Source organism: Osmerus eperlanus, chromosome 24 (genome assembly GCF_963692335.1).
Source record: "Osmerus eperlanus chromosome 24, fOsmEpe2.1, whole genome shotgun sequence".
In the NCBI taxonomy this organism is placed as follows: Eukaryota; Metazoa; Chordata; class Actinopteri; order Osmeriformes; family Osmeridae; genus Osmerus; species Osmerus eperlanus.
In genome coordinates, this window is record NC_085041.1 from 9125177 (window position 1) to 9149588 (window position 24412).

Genomic DNA, 24412 nt, shown 5'->3' on the forward strand with positions numbered 1-24412 from the left:
AGTTTTGCTTGTGGGTTTTTTCAGTTTAGTTCATATATTTTGTACATATACATTTTATAATCTTTATTTGGGTGTTGACAATGGTAATTTACATGTGAAAGGATTGTAAAACCAGTTATTCAAGTCAATTGGAGCAAACCGTAGTTAACTTTAATCAAATAAAACTTAATTTCCCAACAACAAAATTGTGGCTAATGAAATTACTGAGTGGCTAGTAACTTTGGAAAACCACTAGCCACAGTGGCTGGTGAGTAAATTTTTTTATGTCAAGCGCTGAATGTATCTGAAAGTAAAACGACTCATAGCATTACAATTTCATAACTGTATAGCGGCTGACAATAATCTTGTTTCAAATGATAATTTTTTCAAATCTATTGTTCTGACATCAAAAAGGTTCCCCTCGCCAGGTTTTCTGATAAGAAATTTGGATTAACCTCCTTGAATCAAGTGCATGGACAAAGCGTACCTCTGACTATTCTCATTCTTCTCTCTGTTTTCAGCACTCAAACTGACACAGCACGAGGACTTTGATGTTCCCATTTTAAAAAGTTTATCAGATGTCTCTCATGCTTATCAGCTTTAATTATTGCTTGTTGACAATTTTTTTATATATATTTGGAAATTCCCCCAAAATATTGCAAAAAAGTACTGGAAATTAGATTACAAGGCAACAATTAACCCAGCTCAAAGCTCCAGCTGTGATAAGTCAGTATCATAAAGGCTAGCAGACAAACCAAAAGGGATCGCTATGAACAACTTATTACTTTGATACTGATTGTTAACAGGATTCCTAAAGGGAATACACACCATATATTAGTTAATGACTATTTGCATAACTATCATTCACTTCTGAATCATCCCAAAGTGTGGAGGCCTGCGGCTTCTGACACACAAAGAGACTCAGAGGTCAAATGATTCACAAGGTCAGGGGCTGACTCACAGGGTGAGGTTGTAATGATTCCTCAATACATCAAGGACTTGGCTGTCGTATGCTAAGCTTGACAGAAAATAAATCAACTCTTAATGAGCTTTCAACTCAAAATAAAAGCCACAAATACAGACGTTTCTGATTAAATAGATTAATAACTGATTAAAAATTAGGCACGTCAAGTAATGGCTGGTATACAGAGAAGAGACCCCAAAAAAAACTCCAGAACAAAGAGGGGGGAAATGATTGGGCAAAACTACCTCCATGAGTGGGCAAAGTTTGTGCCGCCTCCAGCTCTTGACAAAACTTGTGTCTCTTCATTGAAAACACAATTTTCTAACAAGGGTTGCTATCTGTGGTTATTTTGTCTATAACTTTAATTGCGGCATTATGCCAATGTGGTTGAGCTGTATCGTAATAAGCACAGTGCACCGGGAAAAGCGCTGACAAATCTTTTTTTCTCCTAGAATGTTTCAGGCGGAATGCCCTGATAGTTCATGGTTGTTCATATAGGTGAATGTGTCTTTTGGATCCAAGCCAGTCCCATTTCATAAAAAGGTAAAACGTTATATAAAGTTAACTAACGTTACATCGCATCAGTGTAATGTATTCAGCTTTGCTTTGTTTAGCAAAGTTAAATACAGTTTGCTTTAACGTGATAATTGTAATTTTTATCATAATTTATTTGAACGAATAATTGCTACTTGTAAAAAGTGTTTGCTTGAGCCAGTTGAAGGCATGGTACACATGCACACGTGCACATGATCAGGATGTTACCACCTCCACCTCATTTTGAGCCAGGAAAAACCCTGAGTGGGTACTCAGAGTTCCTTCATAAGACATTGCTCCTAAATCCTGTATATTTATGTGTCTACCCTTACCGCCTCTGGTTTACAGGACTCACTTTAGGATTTATAGCTGCTCTAAATCAGGCCTGAAAGCAAGAGGACAGAGGGGGTTTACTGAGGTCAAGGAGGAATACTTAGCTTTCTTGAATTTGTATGGGAATTGATCTGTAAAATGGTTCCACTATGTGTTAGGCTCTTGTATCTATTTTATGTGACATACAGTATAATGTTATGTTTATTTTTGCTTTAAAGCCTGACTATCATTGAATCCCTCCTCTATCGGTTTTCTATATATGTTGAAGGTAGCAATCATAAACTCGTGAATTTCTTTGGTGCTTTGGTACCCATGCCTCTCAATGGTCAGAATTGATTGCATACCTTAGAACACATGCAGTTTCTCTGACGTTACATGTTTTTTATTTGTCTGAAAAAAAATAGCCCCTAAATTGAAGGCTTTACGAATTGTGTTCCACCAAGAAGTTCATCCTCTTTTCCTCAAAGGTCACTCACTAAGAGGAAGGTTTTTGAGGGTCAAAATCAAAGGGGCAATAAGCAAATCAGAATACAGAATTAAAGACCATTATACTTTTGCCAATCATAACTTGGTCTACTGGACTATGCCATGAGTGCCAAGTAGTTGTTTCTAGGAAGTCATAAGCCCCATACATAAGAACTGTGCTCAGACTAACACAAGTCACATTAAATGAATATTGCTATTGGTGTGACCTTAATTCTGTACAGTCTAATCACCTCAAAATTCCACAATATTAAGGTAGCAAACAGGAAACCGCTTCACTTTTAAACTGTGACCCCACTGAGCTTGTGCACCCACCATGTAGCAGATATCCTGGATTCAGTTTTATATCACATCTTTGTTAGTTAATCCACAACTTCCCTCATCTGTTTGTCCTTGAGTAAACACTGGCTTTACACTTTATTCTTCCCTTATGAGCCTCCAAAAAGTGTTTTCATATATGTTTGAAGTATTTTGTGGAAATACAGCAACAATTTGAGAAGCCAAAGCAAACAACTGTGTAAAGGCAAGACACTGCAGCTTTGAGTGCTCATTGTGTGAATGATAAATATAAGGCATCAGGGAATTGCATTATTGCCCAGCCTTTTTAAGTAAACTGTTTTGGAAAAATGAGTTACAGCAACAACTTCCTTCTGTTAATTCTCACAAAGGAGAGATTCACATAACAAACAGGCACAGTATAGCCACTAACCATTCTCAATTAGAAATTCAAGGATCTTTTTTTCCCAACAACAAACATTTCTCATGCCACGTCTGCAACAGATAAATTAGAGGCAACCAACAAAAATGCAAAACAACAAATGTTCCATGTAATTGTGGTTTTGATATCGGACATTTCACAAAAGATTGATGAGATATGTGTTTGTCCCCCTTTTAGTGTTCTGAGAATGGAATATGTAGCTATCTGACTAAGGTATGCTGATTATTCTTGATATACTTGTTATGGACTCAGACAGAGAGAGGGAGAGAGAGAAGCAGAGCCCCCACTTGGTAAGGGTCCTCTGGGATTTATGAGAGATACTAACAAACTAACACAATTCTGTTGTTGTTTTCCTGAAATCCATGAGTTGTCATTTACTTAATTAAACAACTAGCATACCTCCCTGTAGAAAAGCCCTTTAGCTTTGGTTTACAAAATACAAGGACCAGAACTAAGTAACTGGTAGTTAAATAGATCATAAACTACTGTTGGCCAAGCCTTCACTGCAACTGTTAAGTTTACAAATCGAGAGAGTGGATGTAGTTTATAGACACTGTATCCACTGCCTGTGCTGCCAAATCTGTATGATGGGGGAGATCAGAGTGAGTTACAGATGGTGACAGCAAACAGCAAACTAATGATGCTTCTCAAGGTTATCCCTGTATAAATAACCATTAGGAGTAATGCTGATGCAGCAGCCCAAACTGTCGGAACCTGACATGGAGCATCTCGGAAAGTATAAAATCCTAGGCAAGGGATTAGGCTAATAATAATAATCATCATCATCAAGTGTTCCCTTTGTTAAACTATGTTTCATATTCTTCCACTCCCAAGGTATTTGTTGGCTATGTAGGTGGGCGAGCACTCCATCAGGGTGATGAGTGTTTAGGTGATGAGTGTTTAGAATATTGTCACAGTCCCCTCCATGGTCTTGCATGACAAACACCAACCTGGGGCCAGCTGTGACAAAGCCTTAATCCATTAAATCCCTCCTTCCTTTGCTGAAAATCCTAATGAGGATTTAAAGTGCTCATCAGGGTGGAGACCAGGGGGCCTGCAGTCACACCTTGCCATGGCTTGCTCTCAGGGGGCTATTGTCCTCTTATCTCCTTATCTGCAATGGCTGGCCAATGATGAAAGAGTCTAGCAGCATGATGGTTCTTTGTACATAGGCCCAACACTGGCCCTAGGAAGAAAGATTCAACAGTCTGCCACAAACAATCGAGATTGACATCAGGGTGATCTAATCGCCTTCAAACGCCAATCCTTAGTTTCTTAGCAAAGTTGTTTTATTTTCTTGATTTAAAAAAATGTTCTCCCCTTACCTTGTTGTTCAAACTGGAAGTCATAAACGTTTAGTATTTTGACATCAACAAAAGAGTGACATTTAATAGCCATTTTCTGTTGCCCTTGAGTACTACTGAAAAGGGTTTCAGGCCTAGTGGAAGAAAAAAGATTTCTCTGTCAGCATTACCCACGTATATTCTACCACTGAATGAGCTAGAAAAAAGCTTCATACCCTGGCCTGCTCTACGTGACCTTAACTTATGTGAATGAACAGGTAAGCAGCAGGAGAAATTTCTAACCTGACATGTAAACAAACAATCATCTGCTCCCTATGAAGAGGGTTGGTTGGAGGGGTGGGGGGTTCTACTGATGTAACTGTATGTTACATCAGTTGGATCCATAAGAAATACATTACATACCAGAAAAAAACATGCAGTTACAAGCAGGCACACTTCTCTTCTAAAAAGGTTATGCCAAGTACCTCTCTCTCTCTCCCTTTGTCTGTCTGTTTATCTGTCTGTCTGTCTAAGGCTCACATAAATTACACAGGATCTAAGAGTGCTTTCTGCTATTACTGACAAACTCCAGAGGTCAAATTATGTCCAAAATCGTGTGTAAATTGCTGTGCTAATTTCATCATCTGTTGAAATAAGGGTATCAGAATTGAGCTTTTTTGTAAAAAAAAAAGAAATTCAATGTCATACTTTGAAGGCTTCTCTAAGATCAAATTTAAAAAAGGCTTTTTAAATTGCTAATGCTGTGACCAGGCTTACTGGTCACAGCATTAGAATATACAACATATTTTTTAGATACAATACAGCCTTTGTGTAATTTATTCAGTAAGCTTAAGTACCTAACACCCTCTTATAAAGAGTTACAGTAAAATCGAATGAACAGTCAAAACATATATGAAGTTATCTTACAGCATACCTATGAGTGGTGCGGTAAGGACTGAATCTATTTCTCATGTGGAAGAGCCTTGGTATTAGTGATCTCAAGCACAAAATTACATAAGATGATCTCATAGGGTTGAGAGTAGATCTGTAGGTCGATACAATGTTTAACTTCATTTAAGCAACAAGTTAATGGTTACTTGAGAAACCATATACTAGAAAAAAATATGTCCTCCAGCTACTATAGGCGATCTCACAGAAGTGGACTAGAAGAGGATTATAATGAGGAAAGTAAGAGATGAAGGACACAGGCACTTCCACACAGTCCACTCATGGAGTCAGATGCAGAAGATGCAAAGTGAGTTTGTGAAGGATGTTTGCAAGGAGCAAAATCCCCTGGTACCATTACTCTTGCAGTCTCCTAAAAAACAAGAAAATGTATAGCTATTTACAGCACGGCTGCAGTAACCCATTTAATTCAATTAAAAAAATGCATTAAAAAGATATTAGGGACAGGATGCAGTTTAATGAAGCATGTTTACTTGGGGATATTGTTCATAATGAACTGTTGTTGGACTGAACTGATTCTTGTATGTGGAATGAGACAGAATGACAAAGGGTTCTAAGCAGTATACTAAACTTAAGGTGAATGACAAATTGAATCATACTGAGACAGACGCATCTATTTATATACACAGACTTAAAAATGGTGACCACTGACTTTGCCTAAGGCTGATTTTAAGGATGATATCTCTCATTTCAGACATATACATGTAAGACGAATGATTAGCGTCAGTGCTAACCTTGGTCATTCCCAAATCCATTCAGCCCACAGGCAATGAAATAGACCGTCAACAAACATCACATAAAAGACTGCAATGTGGCTAAGAATTGTACTGTATGTAAAGTATCACACACTGATAATTATTTATGTAATTTTGTGCCAAAATATCTGATTTGGGGTTTGACTAAATAAACCCTTTTCCATCTTAACTTAATCAATGTGCAAGTCTGTTACAATCAATACACAAAGGAATAGTGAACAGTTGGCACAAATCAACTGAAATACTAGTGCCTGTGCTGAAGTATTTCATTGACAAAAGGCCAAGTTTAAAACCTAAGATTATGTGCAATTCCTGGTAAGCCACATGAATGTGTATATGAGATATAGTTCTAGAGTTTGACATTTTATTAATTTAATCATAATTTAGTACAATTTAAACATGACATTTTCTATTGAAAATATATGCATGCCATGAGACGGATCGTGTGTGTATGGAAATAAACATGTATTCTGCTTTGATGTCACCAGGGACAAGTGATGCTTTGAAGCAGAAAATCTCTGATGAATCACAATTTATAAACTAATGAAACCACTTCAGATTATCCCTTTCCATAGAGACACTTCAGGACAGTATTATTTGTAAGTAGAGCAGGCAATCAAAGGAACAGCTCTGGTAAAAGTGACCCTTCTGGGTTCATATTGCTAAATATGAGAATGACAACAAATGCTTCCTATCTTGAACATGATTCTCTTAATATAAAAGTTGACACAAAACAAATTGCCACTACGGACATGAACATTGCTAAGTTTGAAACATTTCAATACTGCAATCCATGTGCTGTCATTAAAAGAGAGTGAGAGCCATGTGTACTTACCCTCTGATGAATGTACTTGGGCCAGTACGACAACAAGCCCATAGAAGGTTGGTTTCCAAAGAAAGCATGCCATCATGCTATATGTGGATGGTCTCTCTGCAAAATTATGCTGAATTAAGAGTGGTTAAAAAGGTCCAGGCCAGCAGCTTTCAAAGATGTTCATTGTTGATCCTCTCACCTGCAAAGCAAAGGAAGACCTACGTTCAGCCTCATATTTCTTCCAGGGGGGTTTTCAGTTATTTTTTCTCCTTGCAATATATACATAATGTTAGGACATCCTTGTTACCCCCTCATTGCAATTGCAGTCTTCTTTCATTGCAACAAGAATATAACCACAAACTGTGAAATTCTACACATCCATACAAGCCAGTAAAAGGCCAGAAGGTCAATAATACTGAGAAGGGAAATCCCTTAATGGAAGCTAAGTGTTGACCATTTCATTCAAGGGGAGTGTGCCTAGAGCTGCAGCCACGCAGATAAGCCCCTCCCCATCTACATGACCAACAGCCAGTCCTGCTAATTCAGTTATCTCCTCCCCAAAACAAACAAACAAGCAATGCTAGCAGATGGCTAGCAACAATGCCTTGTTGTGAGAGAACACAATCCAAATTAACTCCTTGGGCCCCAACTCCCTCCAGACTAAATCACTCTCCTTCCATCACAAACCATACACAACTGCTTCTCACGTACCGGCCTGTTTGGTTTTCCTCACTGCCACAAGCAAAAACAGCCACCCTCTGACATGAATACAGTGAACAAAACACTGGCCAACCACAGGCAAAACGCAGTGCTTACTTGGAGCCTAGACATGCATTTCACAACCCAAACAGTTCCCGTTTTGTCTGTGTTTGCATTGAAAACTGTGCCCATACTGTTCTCCCATGAACCATCAGCACATGCACCCAGGGAAACACTGTCACTCTGGTAACAAGCACACAGGACCCCCATTACAAAATTGTTTTACGGCTTTGAGGGACTGAAAAACAACATTTTTTTTTCCATTTCTACATCCCTCAAATCCCCATATAGTGAACTGTAGAACTACAGTGCAAGCAGCGGTACTATATTAGCTGAATGCAGAAAAAAGTCAGGGTAAAAAAGCCTGTTTCTGATGTGCATTACTACATGAAGACCCAACTCCTCTCATCTGTTTCTTTTCTTGTTCACTGTAAATGTGGTACAGTGGTAATAAAGTTTGTCTCATTGAATTGTACAATATTTGATTAGTCTATTATGTGAAGTATTACACATCACAGTGAAAACATGCATTTATTCAAAACAGGTGAAAATAAAATGCTACACTATACCACAGGAATGTGGGCATTCAGTTTGAATGAGAATTTGATGCTCACAAGCCGACACATGAATGTGTCCACTCTTACTAGCCAAGGGCACGCATGAGTTTAGGCTTACCTTGAGTATGATTCCCTTCTCACATAGATCATCTTTTAGTTCCCAAATCAGGACTGGATTAAGACTAGATGACCACTTTTGAGATGTTCAGAAATTTTTAACATTTGCCTGAGGGCAAGCCTTTCCTTACTTCTGGAATGTTTTGAAGGATCGAGGTCTACCTGGAACTACTCCTGTCTTTACTTTATTTTACATCCTTACCCTAACCAAGTTGATCAATTGTGTGGTCAATATCCAGTTTAACAGCGAACACTTTTAATGCAAATCACTATTGTCGTTCAGGGGTTCAGAATAAAAATTACCTAAAATGTCCCTTTGTTAGCTGGAGACAATTATCCTGTAACAAAGTGAACATGCTTTAGACTCATTCAGCGTTTAGGGTAAGGCTTGTGACAAGCACCAGCTATTTACTGAGAAAGGCTGTAAAAAAGGACATGATGCCTTCAATGCTGCTGCATCCAAGGCAGCCAGGACTCCCCACATAGAAAATAAAAAATAAATAAATACAGATAGAAGATCCCTAATACATGGAGATGGGTTTAATGTAAATCAACAACAACAGTCCGATACTTTAAGAATCTTTATATCATGCTGGGAGTGTTTAAGATGCTGACACCAAAGGCAACCATGGGGGGAGGGGTTTGTCTAACTGACGTTCTCCTCATTAAGCAGGCCGAGGTATCCCTTCTTAGCTGGAGATCTTTTTTCCTTCTCAGCTTGTACAGCAACATTCAGTGTTCATACCCTGACTTTTTCTTCAAATAGCCCTTGACCGTGGATCTGATCTCAAACTGGTTCTGTAAGGTTCCACATCCTGTTGTACTGTGTGTATACAGCTTGCCTATGTGTTGGAGTGAGTAGATAGATTTATAGACAGAGAGAGACAGAGAGGGAGAATGTGCATGTGCATGCATGAGTGCATGAGTGTGGATGGGGAAATCATGATTACACCCTCTAATTCAACAGACATACTATGATAGAGGCAATGTTCTGTAAATGTTAAGCACAGATGCCAAATGTCAACAGGCACTTCATTGTTTTGGCTGAATATGAAGCTAATGCAGACAGATGTTTAAGTACTCTATGAGTTAGTGAAGCCACAGGGGCATGGACCCAGAGGCTTTAAACATATGTGAACGCAACATATTTGCTTTTTCCAACAGCAGTGACAGCAGACCGTTTTTAACTGGATGCAAGTCTGATAAAAAGTGGGCAATTGCCCAATGCGTTCACTTATCAAAATGCAAAAGAGCTAAGTATTTGGGCGGAAAGGACCTGTCAAAAGGAAAGGGGAGGTTGAATGGATTAAGACAGTTTGAAATTGGAATGGTAGGGGGCTTTAAACAAGAGGCAGATGTGAAAGAATGCCGAGTCGATTGGACAAAGCTCCCAGTTGTCCCTCTCATGCTGTTGAGAGGTATCCTAGAGAATAGGGGAATATTTGGGCTATTCTATTAAACCAAGTCTGTATGAAAGGGGAGGACACAGGACAAAGAAACTAAGAGGGGGAGAGAACTAGGTTACAACAAAAGATTGACAGCCTGCAAGTCTTGCTTGACCCTTGTATTAGCCCACAGGCTTTCATATAACTTGAAGAAAGAGTTAGGATGTTAATTGTCACGCAACATCAAGGATGTAAGAATAGAAAGGAAAAAAACAAGAAAAATGGGTCCAGAGATTCACTGAAATGTAAATCAGGAACAGTGAGGCACCAATTTGTTGAATAGGAATACATTTGGTTTTCATTCTGTTTTGTTCACAAGGCAGATGCACATGAATTCATACTACACAAGTTTTCTTTTACTGTTGCTATATATCTATGCCTTTTAGGTAAAATGTGTGACACCTTGGAACCCAGTCTGATAGAGCATTCTACTCAGGCTGCTGAGGAAATATATTCCTAAAAGAGATTGCGTTTCTTCTTTGACACTCCTGAAGATGTACAATTTGTAAGAGTAAATCAGAAAATTCGCTCTCCAGTTGGGAGAGATTGGGTCAGTGATCAGATGACTCTGGAGCCCCACTGAGTTAGATATGGGGGAACAAAATCAGTCACTGACCTCTCCATGGAGGGAATGATTGAGAGCAGCACGGAGCAGTGCAGGAACAAGGGGTATGACTGGCACCACAACCAAACACTGTGTGACTGCTGTTGCCCTGAACAAAGCCCCTAACCCTGCTGGGGCCTAGCCAGTGAAATACCAGGTCAAACACACATAGCTTTGCAAATCTAGGAGTGCGGAGGCAGAAAAGTTAGCTGAAAACTGTCATTATTTTGAGGCGTTCTTTCGGATGGCTTTGCTCTTATGTAATGTGAATGTTTACATTTCCTAGCTAAAACAATCAAGACCTCAAGTATACCACACATTAGATGATCCACTATACAGTGATAAATCGGCAACAACATTTTATGAAACAGATGGGTTGAAAAATTTGGCTTTGAATCCAACTGACTAAAATGTCAAACTAATTTATTATCTAGGTAGCAACATTTAACATGGTATTGTACAATTTGCTGTCATTACTGGATGTTAGTTTGTAAATCAATAATTACACCGTTTCTTGAGGAATATAAAGTTAATTGGTGGACTATGCGACCTGTAAATACAAAAGTTGGGAATGAGAGTACCTTCTATAATAATATCCTGAGATGGTCTGTGCTGTTTTGCAGTCTCAGTGGCCATATAGAAAAAAATCCATAAACTAATACTCAGTCAAGTAAATGCAAAATCAATCCAACTCATTATGAAAGATACCAACACCTGCATCTTTATGTGAATTATAGAAAGTTTATGTGAAACTTTCTTTCAAGATTTTTATATATATATTTTGTGTGGGACTTTTTTTAGATTTATATAAAGAGACAGCTGGAGAGAGAGACAGGAAAACAGGGAAAGGTACGGAAAGACATGCACGAAATGGCCCAGGGTGGCTCATGGTTTCAGCCTTAGTGGTATGTGCTCTTACCTGGTAGCCACCATCATTTTCATCTTTCAGTGGAAGTGAAGAGGATAATCTTGAATCAAAATGTAAAATGTCATTACAATTTACTGATAGCACAAGACTATTCCTTTCAGGTCCAAAGAGATAAGAATTACTCATAACCATTAAATAGTGTTTTTGCCATATGCTTCTCTGCCCAGAAATTAATAGACTGACATTGATACAAAAAGATAAATGCGAAAGACAGGAATTTAGAAGCCTACCATTATATGGGCAATCTTGGTGATACAGTAGTACCTGTCAATCAATATCAGTAAGTCCTTGACATTACCCTTTTCTCCATCAATGGAATATGCACCGCTTTAACATTGTGGATGTCAGGAGATACAATGTTGGCATTTAGCAGGATTTCAGCTAGAATGCATTGAGCACAATCAAAGAAACACTGTTGTGTGTTTGGATTTGCCTAAATTAGTTTTAGCAAATTAGCGATCACAAACGAAGCACGGCTGTTGGAATAGACTTCTTCTCTAAACTTCATCTTCTTGATTTTAATATGGTACATCCGTATTGTACTAATTCAAAAATAATACAGTATAGTATTGTCAGCAATGTCAAAGCAGGGATGTGGGGATGTGGCATAAAATAGCATTGGGTGTCAGGTCAATGTTGTCAGGTTAATCTGTGCTGACATACCTGGAATGAAATCGAACAAACACAACACAGAGCACAGTTATAGAATCTGTTAGGTTGCACAGGCCATGGCATAACGCCATAAGGCCAATCTAGGCTGTAGATTCCTTTTTGAATCGCACATCACAGTACATGCACGAGTACAAAGTGCAAGAGTAGAAGAGAGAAGCAGCTTCCTAAAAAGTCTTCCATTTTCCGAGGTACAGTCCTTGACTTCACACTTTGATCATTCAACTGTGGGACATTTACCATGACTTGCACTAGCGGGCAGCTTTGTCATTCTTTCTCGGTATGAGAAAAAAATGTGCAGTCAAATGGTTAAAAAAACTGCTCTGTCCCCTGTTTAAAGAAGAGGCCTATAAATAATTCACTATGATTGTGAGGCATTATTCAACAGGATGATTAATTTTTAAGATGGTGGGTGGCAACATAAAATATGCGGAAGGTAACTGAGAAGATGACTTGAAGAAGCCACATCTAAAATGGAAGGGGGTAAAACAGTAAGCAGACAATTTATCAGTGTTCTTGTTAAAGCTTCACAGACAAGGGAATGGCTACTGTTAGATGTGGCAGAGTTATGATATCATAAAATATAAAAATATAATGTTACATTTTATCAAAGGTACCAATTTCTTAAATTTTTATAGTGTACCCCTTTTTTGCGTAAGCACGGCATCTGATTGAAGCGTTTGACCCATTTGGCTGAGAGGAAGGATAAATAAAACCAAAATAAGGGACACCACATAATCTCAGCATTTGCAAAAATAGAAAGTCATGTGAGGACCTTTACAGTAGAGCAACACAAACACATTCAGCCAGCATGGTTACCGACATGACATGCCTCAACCTCCACATTTCAATGCTGCAGTACTGTTACATTTGCTTATTTTGAATGCCTTTTCAAGACGAGGGAAATTGTGTATGTCACAGCATCCCAAACAAAGTATAGAGCATTGCTTCACATTGGGAAGCTCAAACAAAAGAAGTGGGTGTAGTCTTTCCTGAGAGCAATCAGTTGTCAGACATAAATCTCCACTCACTTATGACATAACTGACAGGTAATGCAGCTTGTTAAACCTGAAGGTATATTGACCCATTTTCAAAGACACAGACCAACCTAAAAGTCCATACAGCTGCTGCCCACAAATTAATGGTTTACATGCTCCATTCCACAATGAACATGAAGCATAGTCTCACAAACAAAGACAAGAACAGGAATGTTATGCTTAAATTACATAACTTGACTTGTTTCAAAGTGTGTGGCTATATCGTTCTCTGAAAAAACAGGTTCAGTCGGTTTCAATCCCAGTGCTCACTGCATTCTGTTTAGAGTGATGAAATAAGACAGCAGCATTCAGACTAAGCTCTCTTCTAAGTCATTACAGGGGCATTAGCATATCTTCGCCTGAGTTATACAAAGGATTGTATATTGGATTGGCTCATCGAACACACCCATCTGAATTATCAAGGCAGTGGGACCCAGAGTTGATTACTACAGACTGGGATTGTGACTCACTTTGCACTTTGATACAGGGTAAATCATAAATGTAAAGACGAGTTACATCTTCTTCTTGAAAGGAATTATTGTCCCACAAAAACACTGGGATTGTAGTATTATTTTTAACCCTTGTGTTATCTTCGGGTCATTCTGACCCATCAGTCATTGTGACCCACCGTCGTATTGCGACAAATTTACCACATACAAAAACAAAGTGAAGCATTTTCTTTTAACCGTCGGGCTGTCTCAGACCCCCCCACATTGCAAAGGTTAAAAGAAAATAATTTTTATTTGTTTTTGTATTGGGTAAAATTGGGTAAACACAACGATGGTTCGTTATGAACCTTTGGGTCATGTGACCCAAAGGCAGCACAAGGGTTAAGTATTATTTTCTGAAAATTAAAAAATACATGTTTAAATGATTTGCCACAATGACTATATTTGTTACCCTCTGCTAAGAAAAGAAAAGGCAAGAAAGAAAAGGCTCAAGACGCACTTGTTCCGGGAGTACAACGGCACTTAGGAATGCTTGGCTGGACCTGATGTTAGTTTCCTCCAGGATCACAATGACTCGTATTGAGAGACTTGTTGCTCTTGTTGGTTAGTTGTAACGGTTTCAAATTCTTGTACTCGCTGTGAAATATTTTTACTGTTGATTTTTCTACAGGTACACTCTTGCACTCTTGTGGGGAGTTTCATGTTGTTCAATTGTAACTTGTTTAACTGCATGCTCTTATGGTTCTTCCCTTTGGCACTTATTTGGTTTTCCACAATGTATGTTTCATGTTTTGGCTGCTTGCAATGTTTGGGGCTATCTCGTTGTTATGATCAGTGACCTATGCTCTTTTGTAAAGCTCTCTCTTGGAAGTCGCTTTGGATAAAAGCGTCTGCTAAATGCATAAATGTAAATGTAAAACCAAACAGCTAAACTTTAGAGGCGACAAAATATATTTTTTTAAGCACTGTATTATCAAGTGTTAATATAGAGCCTGATTGTAATATTTTTTTTCTAGGGATATGTGCATTTTCTACAATAAATATTTTGCCATTAATTTTCCCATTAATCCATCTTGGTATGATAAAATAATACATTTTAATGTAGATGGATTAGTGGCAACCTTATCATCTGTCACCACCCACGGTAGGACAGCCGATACAGCAATCACTAATTCTACACCTTGTGTATGTTTACAATGTGTTTGCTCTTTTGTGATAACAAGGAAGAGAAAACAAACACATGGTGAAGTTATCTATCTGTCATAAGGCAACCCCCCCCCCCCACACACACACACACACACACACACACACATACATATACACATAAAACAAACCCTTAAAGGTTGACCAATTTCATGTTCTACAAGCTGTTCTACAAATTTCTTTCTGGGTCACACCTTTGAACTGGTATGCATGGAGACAGCATGAGCTGGAGATCTGCATCTAAGTGTCTGTGCACAGGTAATCCACTGAAGTGTGATTGCCACAGTTCCGACTGCTACAAAATAACAATAGGGGGATAAGACTCAATATGAATATGGAGTGTGATATGACAGCTCCATGCAGGGAGTGAGCGTAATACCTTGACAATTGCTCTTTGTTAGGAGGGATTCCCTCATTGGAATAAACCAGTGCCTCTGTGATATCTACCAAAACGTTTCTTGACATGAAAACACATTGACACCAAAATACAGCATTAGGCCACGGCACTAGAAGATTATCTAATTGTAAGAATAAAGTTGCTGTAGCAAAGGTAATTGTTTAAAAAGGCCAAACCCAAGATTCTTTCCTGTGGTATAAACAAGTCTTGGCATGAATATTGTCTTAGCTAACATATGCAGCAGGATTAGTCTCTTTTAAGAGTTGCCAGAATGTGTAATGTAAAATGTATTAAATCTTAGATGCTACCTCCATCCAATCTCTAATGATAACAGTGATTGTTGTGTGGAAGATTATACACGTTTTGTGGGCAAAGGTCCTTTTGATACACACCCATGATTATACATGTACTCTTTGTTGCTGTTATAGGCTACATCAACATGCTCTGCAATACTTAATACTGTATTAAACCTTACTGTTCAATACATGACAAAGGTAAGCAGTTGCATTGAAATCCGTATTATGATTGCAGCTTCTTATTGTTAGCACTGGCTGAAATGTTTCAAAAGCTTTAAGCTCCCTTGTTCAAAGGTATAGCAATTGTTTTGGGACAGTGCATATAGGTGTATAGGAGGTTTGGTTGTAACCCTCTCACTAATGGTTGAGCTCTGGAGGCAACATTTTCACACACTGTTAATTTAGTAAAGGTTACATGGTTAACAACAGTATTTTTTATTTATTTTTAACAAAAGCTACCTTGCTTTAACCAGGCCACAACAAAGCAACTTTCAGAAGCTCTGAACAAACCCTCTCTCTGAGCCTTGCCTCCTTGGCTGCCCCCAGGCCTGCTGGACCTATTTCTGATGGTAATGGGTACTGGAGCTGCATCCTGTCAGAACGTAACTCCAGACTCACTAGTAATCAGCTGTAGGTGGTGAATGATGGAAATGCCACAAGCGACCAGTGCCGCTCATTGCAAGAAGTAAAATACACCCCCTTACTTTCACGCCCCTTTTTTGGTCTGTATTTTTTAATAATTTCTCCCACTGGCCAACACAAGTTAGTATGAATGGGACAAAATAGGGAATGACAATACAACTTGATACAAACAATACATCTAAAATTACGTTCTTATTAATTGTGCAGATAAATTAGTCCAGTGAGTTATTTACAACTGTTAGACATGCCCTTTCTTAGAACAGTATCATTCTAAATATGAGAAATATTTTCTGTTCATCCCTTAGTGCCTCAGCAAGAAGTGGGTAAATGTGAGTGGAATCCAAGAGGATAAACATGATGAAAAGGTAAGTGAGTTTTTATGTAGATGTGGTAGCTGGTACCAATTGTATTTTATTAATGGATAAATGGGCAAATGTTGAAATGTGTTAAGATAGTGAAGACGTATTTGATAATACCCAATTGCTGTGAAAGTACCAAGTCAATGAAGGCAATAGTTAATTACAAGTTCAAGACAAAATCAACGTATTTATTACATATGCAGGTGTCTGATACACTCAAGTTGAGTATCTCAGAAGACTGGACATAGAATACAGGAAATCAAGGGAGTTAAATAGTATCACAATATGGGAGGATACTTTTAGCATAGCCTTCACAAGCACAGATATAGGACACTGCATGCTAGATAGATTTTGTTTAGGTCTTTAGATAGGGCTCCCAGAAATGGCCTTGACGTTCCTTCTATTTTCCTCATTCAAAGTTGCATGGCATTATACACTTTGGTAATATTGTGACCTCTGACCTACACTAGTGTCACATGCCTTTCCTAGTAGCACCTTACAAAGAACTAACTATGTGGTTCCCAACTCTGGTCCTGTCCTGCATGTTTTAGATGTTTCCCTGCTCCAACACACCTGATTCAAATGAATGGGTCGTTAGCCAGCTCTGCAGAAGCCTGCGTATGACCATTCATTTGAATCAGGTGTGTTGGAACCACTGAACTAACTTATGGCTATGCAGGCATAAGAAAACAGCATAATGACAGTTTATCAATGATGCAAGAAACATAATTAATAGATTTTTCTCTCCTGGACATAACCAAGGGTTATGTGCTCATGAGCTTCATATAGCAGGGTATAGATCAAACATTGTTTATTATATTCAGAGTATTCCAAACAGAATAAAAGTAAAAAAGTAATCATTATCTTAAATTATTGTTAACTGATCTGTGGTTTAAGGTCATACCTCTTCAATAGCTGGGCAACACTGTACATTAAGGTTACATTCATTGCCATGTACCTACCTAGCAATAGGTTTAGTAAAATTATTGTAGATATGTAGGGATTTCTATGTAATTAATGGTATTAAGTATTAGCAGTATAGGTTCCTACAAAAGTGTCAGAAGGCACAGTATGGAGATTAGTGCGAGTGGTAGGTAGATGTTGTAAAGAGGCAGCTGAAGATTGTGCTACCAAAACTAGATCAATGTTAACAACGTGCACTACTGTAGAGCTAAATACAAAATAAACTGTAACAACATAGCATGCGGTTCCCATGTAACCAAATAGTTGTCAAGATAGGTATTGCTATGTAATTACATGGTAGTTAATGTAACTGTAATGTAACAGAGTTGATGATAGTTGCCTTTTAAAGTGTAAGGCTTTGATTATTTGCCTTTATTAAGAACATTTAGCACACTCTGAGCAAACGTCAATTACTGCCAGGCGCCACATGCAAAGAACTAAGGAGTCAACATAGTCACTGTTGCTACATTTCACCCACTGCTAAACGTATACAATTTGAACTCACAGCACAACACAGTAACTTCTTGTTTCTGGTTTTTACACCCAAACAAGGATTCTCCACAGTTGGAGACATCACAGGCCATTCTCCACAAAAGCACGGTTCTCAAACCAAAGTCCATTGTATGTTTAGCGCTATGTTGTCAAACACGGCATAGACGTGCAAGTGTGCAGAAACTACATGCTAAAACCTCAGAATGCTTAGAGGTCATTGCCAGCTACATATTCAATTTTACCATGGTATAAAATAAAAATCAGAAAGACATATTTACATCTGCTGTTGTATTGTATGGAAAAATAGGTTGTTTGTATAGAGAAGTGAAGGACAGTTACGTTTATTACACACAGTAATACTTCTATTTACGTCTATTTTTCCCTTGTGATGAATGCTACATTTTGTCGAGAGACATTACATACAGGCCGCAAATGGAACTAAATCTCATCCTTAAGGAACAACATTTTGATTTGATTTTAACATCACATAGTGAGAGACGTTTGTCTCAGAGGTTCCTCTTAAGTTGACCCAAGCAAAGCTCATTGCCTGTTCTTTTCTGTTCTGTCAGGCAGAGAAGAATGATACGGTAAACCGATAGAGCCTCTTACAGAGACAGCAGCAGGTGCAGCAGTGACTGTTGCAGTGTTGTCATTGGCCCCACACTGTAGTCAGGATGAGGTTCACAGATGTAGCCACTTATTGTTAGGGTTTATAGGCTGCCCTCAAAATACATATTTGTCAAGAGGAGCTAATCCTGATGCCGTATCTTCTTCTTCTAAGCATTACGTTATTTTATCATCCTCTTTGCTCTATCCTCCCAAACAGAGTTGTTATAAAGCAACGTAATTAATTAAGTGAATCAGCATTATTTTCTTTTAAAGTCAATTTTTTTCTCTTGGATAAAAAGGGAATTTAGCATGAGAAATGCAGGTTAGCGTTGGTTGTCAAAATGCCCCATCTTTGTAATTACATGCAATCTCATATGAAAAAGGTTGCCTCAACAGAAAATCCACCAAATGTCACCATGGGCAGCACTACACCCTCAGGTGGTTGTCGTCAACTTGATGTCTAATTATGTGAAACTCTCTATACTAACACACCAAGGAAATAGACCAAAAAAGACAGTTTGTAAAAAAAAAAATTCTGAGTGTTTAAATAGAACCATCTCTGACTTTGTTATATCTCTTAGATTTCACACATTTTCAGTTACTTTTAGCTAGCTCAGTTAGTTCACATTTAGTTTGTGAAGAGTTTGTTTTCAGACATTGATATTCACCATCCAGTAATAACATGCCTTTTATTGTCCTGTAAAGAACTAAACCACTGTTTTTTCCAATACTGGAATTAATTATGTTATGAGGGTGTTAAAATCATTTGCAGGAACATAATATCCACACACCCAAAGCAGAGGTCGATGCAAAACATCAGTCTGTCACAAAGAGACTCAAACTTGAACTAAAACTTTTTTTAAACCACACAAGCAAATAAAGACAGTCTTGATTATTGACTTGAATTGATTAATACAGTTTTACTGATTCAGAGCTGAGACTGTATGATGACTTGAAGGGATGAAATTATATGCTAAAAGGTTAGATGAACGTCTATGCATAACAAATACTTTTAACGTTAGTTTCCCTCGAATTTGTGAAAATTAAACATTTTAAAATCTTTATTTGTCAGAAAAGAATGCTTGTAAAAAGTATAATCTATACATCATCGTCATTCTTTAAGAGATTACTATCAATGACGATATTTATCGTCAGAAGGCCATAGGCAAAAACAACTGTAGGCCCTATAACTTAAAGTACAAACTTTCTCTTTTCACTTAGTGAGTCCCACTTGTCAAGGACAATCTGAAGGATATATTGCACACTCCTATGTTTACCGACACCGTCCCTAAATAACAGGCCTGTCTTGTTGGAAAAAGGGCTTTTAGGTGTGGATGTGATGTGCTCTCCTATAATCCAGCAGAGACACGACTCTTTCCCCTGGCAGACGTCTGTAGATCCCCACTCTCTCTGAGCCAGCCCTCGCTCGCGGCTGCCATGGCAGAGACGCAATAACTGCTGTTGACTTAGAGCCTTGCCTCCCAGGTTCTCCTCTGTCACAGAGAAATTGAATATTTTCCCAAATACTGTTGCAGCTGTGCACAGATAAGACGCGTCCTTTTCACATACCACCACTTATGAGACAGAGGTGTGTGTGTGTGTGCACGTGTATCTTTCTATGAATGGAAGTGTTTGTGATGCATTATTAATATGTTAATGTATTGTACATTGTCAGTAATATACATGACATCAATAAATGTGAAATTAGTCTTCTTTTTTTATGTAACTACAACTTGCCCTTTTATAAAATAATGATGGTATAATATAAATATTTTAATAAATTTTCATAATAATGCATTGGCTGTTATTATAGTTGTTGTTATTTTAATTACTATGACATTATAGAATTACCCATAGTAATAAGTAGCACTGCCTATGAAATTGTGTACACCTGTGAAATTACACACACAATCGGCCACCAGGTGTATTTAGTTTGCCACAGAGCAATGTAACGATAAATTTTTCAGCCCCGCTTTTGTCCGTTGCTCTTACAGTAAGTATAAATATTTTTTACAATTCTATGCAGAGCAGAACAAAATGAATAAATGAAATCCAAAAAGAAGCTATGGAAGGTTACTACTTGGACAAGGTGGAAAACGTGAATTGTCAATAACATTATTCCTTTCACAAACATTTGTATTCACCGTTATGCTCTACACTTCTCCATTTATTACAACATTCTGCTAGGAGATTACTGAATTAGCCAACGTAATGTTCCACCTGCCATTTCAGGGAAGAGGGAATCCCCACTGCCGCAAAGTTATTTGGCAAGTGAAAATAAAATTTTCACAAAATGGCAGAGAAGGGAACACCCTGGCTGATGGTGTTTAACCGATTTCCAATTGTAAAATTAAATCTGCCTAAATTCTGTGTATTCCATTTAAGGGTGAACAGTTATCCCCACAGCAAGGCTCCATATCAGGAGATCCACCAAATGATTGTATCGTTGAACACAAACCCAAAAGCTGAACACAAAGTTAATTCATTTTCTTTCATTTGTGACTAACTAGACCTCCATGTTCCGTCCACCTTTTTTTGTTGTTGGCATGTTTACTCAGTATTTCTAGGAACGTCAGGCCAATAACTCCCTGTGCCGTATTTTACCCATGGTTTGACGTTGTGAGCGCAAATGCAGGTGCTCTTGATTACGGTCATACTGCTGGTCCTTACATTGTGAATAAAAGCAGCCCAGCCCTAGAGCAATCTGGACAGTACCGTCAAAGGCACAGCAGTACTTTGACACCACTGATTAGGAGAGACTAAGCACTTATCACATTGCCCATAAGCAATAACAGATTCAAAGAGTGATTTCCACCAAAAAATATGTTTCACAGTTGGATCACTAGCCGGTATCCAGTGAGCATTTTGATAGTAAAAAACGATGGCAAATGTTTCCTCAAGTGTTAAAGAGTCTAGTTTGGTTGATAAACTTTTACTTTGTTTTATATAGAGTACACACACATTTGTATTATCGCATTGCAGTGCATGCGTTTTTAATTTTGTTTTCATACTACTATGAGTAAAATAAAGGTTAATTCTGTCATTTTAATGTGTGTTACAAGACAGAATAATATTAAAACAAGTAAGAATAGAAAGTGAGTGTTAATATTTGGCACTTTGTCCCCTTTGTCCATACAATAGTAGACTGAGCTATTGATCTAAGAGTGGAAAGGAACAGAGAAGCAGAAAAGCAATCCAGGCTCTGGAACATCAACAACAGCTGTAGCCGCACTATCACTCTCATGCAAGACTGTAGTGAAAAAGCTCTTTTTGGTTTGAATCAAACTATAATATGCTTAAGGACAAGTTGACTGAGCGATCCAAGTTTACTACAGTCAGAGGATGCTATTGACAAAAAAACGGAATAGCTAAAATGCGCATATGGCCAAAGCTGTTAGCTGTTAAATTTGCAGCGGTAATGGAGACACATTTGATGGTCTTTGTACACTAGTTCCATGCAGGCTTTGAAGGACTGAGATGGTTTCCCGTCTGACATGTTTATAACTATGACAGAATGTTTGGGATTGTGCCATCTAATATTTGGCAAATACTTTTAACCAGTCAGTGTGTGACTGATGATTCTTCCATAAAAATATGCTAAGATTCTGGTATTTGTATTATTTTGATTCAGACACAAAGAAAGGGGCTAAAGACAGGTTACAAAGAAGAGCCCCCTCCTATTTTACTACCCTTTCGTCCTCAGTCAAAACTAATGGGGGACCCAGCTACAGTTCTTTCCATTCAGCAAGAGCTATGACCACTTTGATATGCAAATATATTCCTTCCAAACAGCAAGAATTTGCACTTGCATTAATTCAAGCATTTTGTGCAAAAATATGTGAAATAACATGTTTATTAGCGAGGGTCTAAAGAATATGATACTTGTAATGTGGTCTTGGACAGCTAACAAGACTACGTTTCTCATTTTGCATTGTCTAACCAAATATTTAAAGTCGGATTCTGACCAAACTGTTAAGTCATAGCATTATCCTTGTTTAAAGTAAATGTGATTAGTAGTTTGAGCAAGAATTTCAGTCACCATACAGTATATTCCGCTGACGAGCTGGACCTGACCATGCTGAACATGGTCATAGCTTTTGGGAGTTTTCGGACCAATGCAAATTTGCACTGATGGTGCACATTTCGGACCATTCTTAAGAACTTAAACAGTATTACATTCATTCCTGGTTGGACTGGCACATGCTTTTCTTTTGTAACACTGTATGTGTGTTACAGAAAAACAAATGCATTTAATTGCCTGCATTCGAGGTTAATCCAGTCAGGAATTTGTCAGCTTTTCGCATCAGGCGCACAACTTCACAAAGACAAGGATCACGAATCATGTGCGTGTAGTTTAGTGGATAAAACGATTGCAGCCAAATCTACTACAATGACCTAATGTTCGGAGTTCTACTGCAACACACTGTCGTCTATAGACTACAAAAAAACTGACCCGGGTATGAGTCCCTCTCCGCATGTGGCTTTTCACCGGTTGTTAACACATGGTTGACAAGGCGGCTTTGGTAATGAAAGTAGGCCACATAAAAATTATCTGTATTTTAGACTTGAAATACACTGAAAGATGTTTGAGTGCGAATTTCAGTTTTCCTTTTATTTGTACACTCTAATGACACACAAGCGTATATGGCTTTAGCCTACTACATAATTATAATAAACCTATAGCCTACTGGATTAGCCAACAAGAAATATAACTATTGCATCAAAACTAAAACAAACTTCTTGAATTTCCCTGTTCACAAAATAGTGCAATCAGGAACAAAGCCCAAGAGATTAGGTTCCTACTCTCCTTTATGTCAAGAATCACACATATATCTGTTCCTAAAGAGAAACTACAGCCTAAATCCAATCCAACATCTCATCGGAAGAGTTACAAAAACAGCGATGAATGCCACTCAACCTATGACTTGGAAGGGATTCATTTAAATAAACTGACGTATTTCGGTAGGGCGTATATTTGGTTTAAAAACCTAAATGTATAAGCTGTATGATTAAAGTCGTTAAGCATGTCTTTTCTTAGTCGACAATGCAACTTTTGGTCAATGAAACAGACCAAGGATTTCTTTGTAACGTTAAAATAAGTTGCTGCATGTTCCTCAACTTGTAAGGTCTAAGCCCTACGTGAAATAGACCATAAAGGGAATATTACAAAGGTGTCATCAACAGCTATAAAAAATAAAATCGTAACGCTTACCTTACTGATTATAACCGTCGGTTTGGGTTAAATATGCTGAATTCTGAAAAATCTGTTGGACAATGGCAATGTGTTTGAAAGCAGACAGACTTGTAATTGGAACTCCTCTCCAGCTCAGAACACAGCAGGCAGCGTAGAGAGAACCTCTGCAGTTCTGATGCATGCTCCACTTATCCGAGACAGATATGTGTTTTTTTTGTGTGGGGGATTAATCAACCGACCGGTCCCGCTTTTAGCCCATACAATCACCTAAACCGGGCACAGCTTCCATGACAATTTGCTGTTCAGTCTTAACCCAAACTATTCACTTCGAGCATTTGTTCTCAGCTCCCCGATTGTCTGCAGTCCAAGCAACAACAAGAAGCAACGAGTCTGACGAGAGAGAGTGCGAAGTGATGTGATGGGAAAATTGTATGTGGACTGCTCTCCGTGGACTGCTCTCCGTGGACTTGGTCCTTTCCTTGTTCCGATGAATAAGAGAATGGCGGTCAGCGTGACTGCGAAGTTTCAGCGTCTCTCCCGTGGAAAATATCCCACTTGCAGCATTGAGACACTTGCCTGAAACAGCGGAGCAGGGTTCCAGTAAACAGAGCAAGTGCAGTAAGTCGAATGCAGGCTGCCTTCTGCATTAGCCGTCTGTGAATGGGTTAGCTTCAAAACATGACATGGATTCCAAATCAACGCTGAATTGGATTTGGCTAGCCCAGCGCTGAAGGAACTAATCATGTGAACCTATTTGCACGTTCAACAAGAACACTTATATGCTTTTAAACCCTTGCTATCGAAAGAAGAATACAGTTTGTAGAGTACAAATGTTCAAGGGTCAGTTCACCCCAAAATCAAGA

At 38.4% G+C, this 24412-nt stretch overlaps 1 protein-coding gene across 7 annotated transcripts in view; it reads right to left on the bottom strand.

The window, feature by feature from the left end:
• Positions 1-24150, bottom strand: part of adgrl2a (adhesion G protein-coupled receptor L2a) — a 94226-nt gene extending 70076 nt beyond the window's left edge. For 6 of the 7 annotated variants that reach the window (XM_062451009.1, XM_062451007.1, XM_062451008.1 and 3 more), the window contains exon 1: positions 6851-7016. In XM_062451009.1, the coding sequence (XP_062306993.1) occupies positions 6851-6892 (42 nt within the window). In that variant the 5' untranslated portion in view covers positions 6893-7016. Of the gene's footprint in view, positions 1-6850; positions 7029-23567 lie in introns of those variants that run through there. The other variant, XM_062451006.1, reaches the window with a different exon arrangement.
• Between the last annotated feature and the right edge of the window lie 262 nt (positions 24151-24412).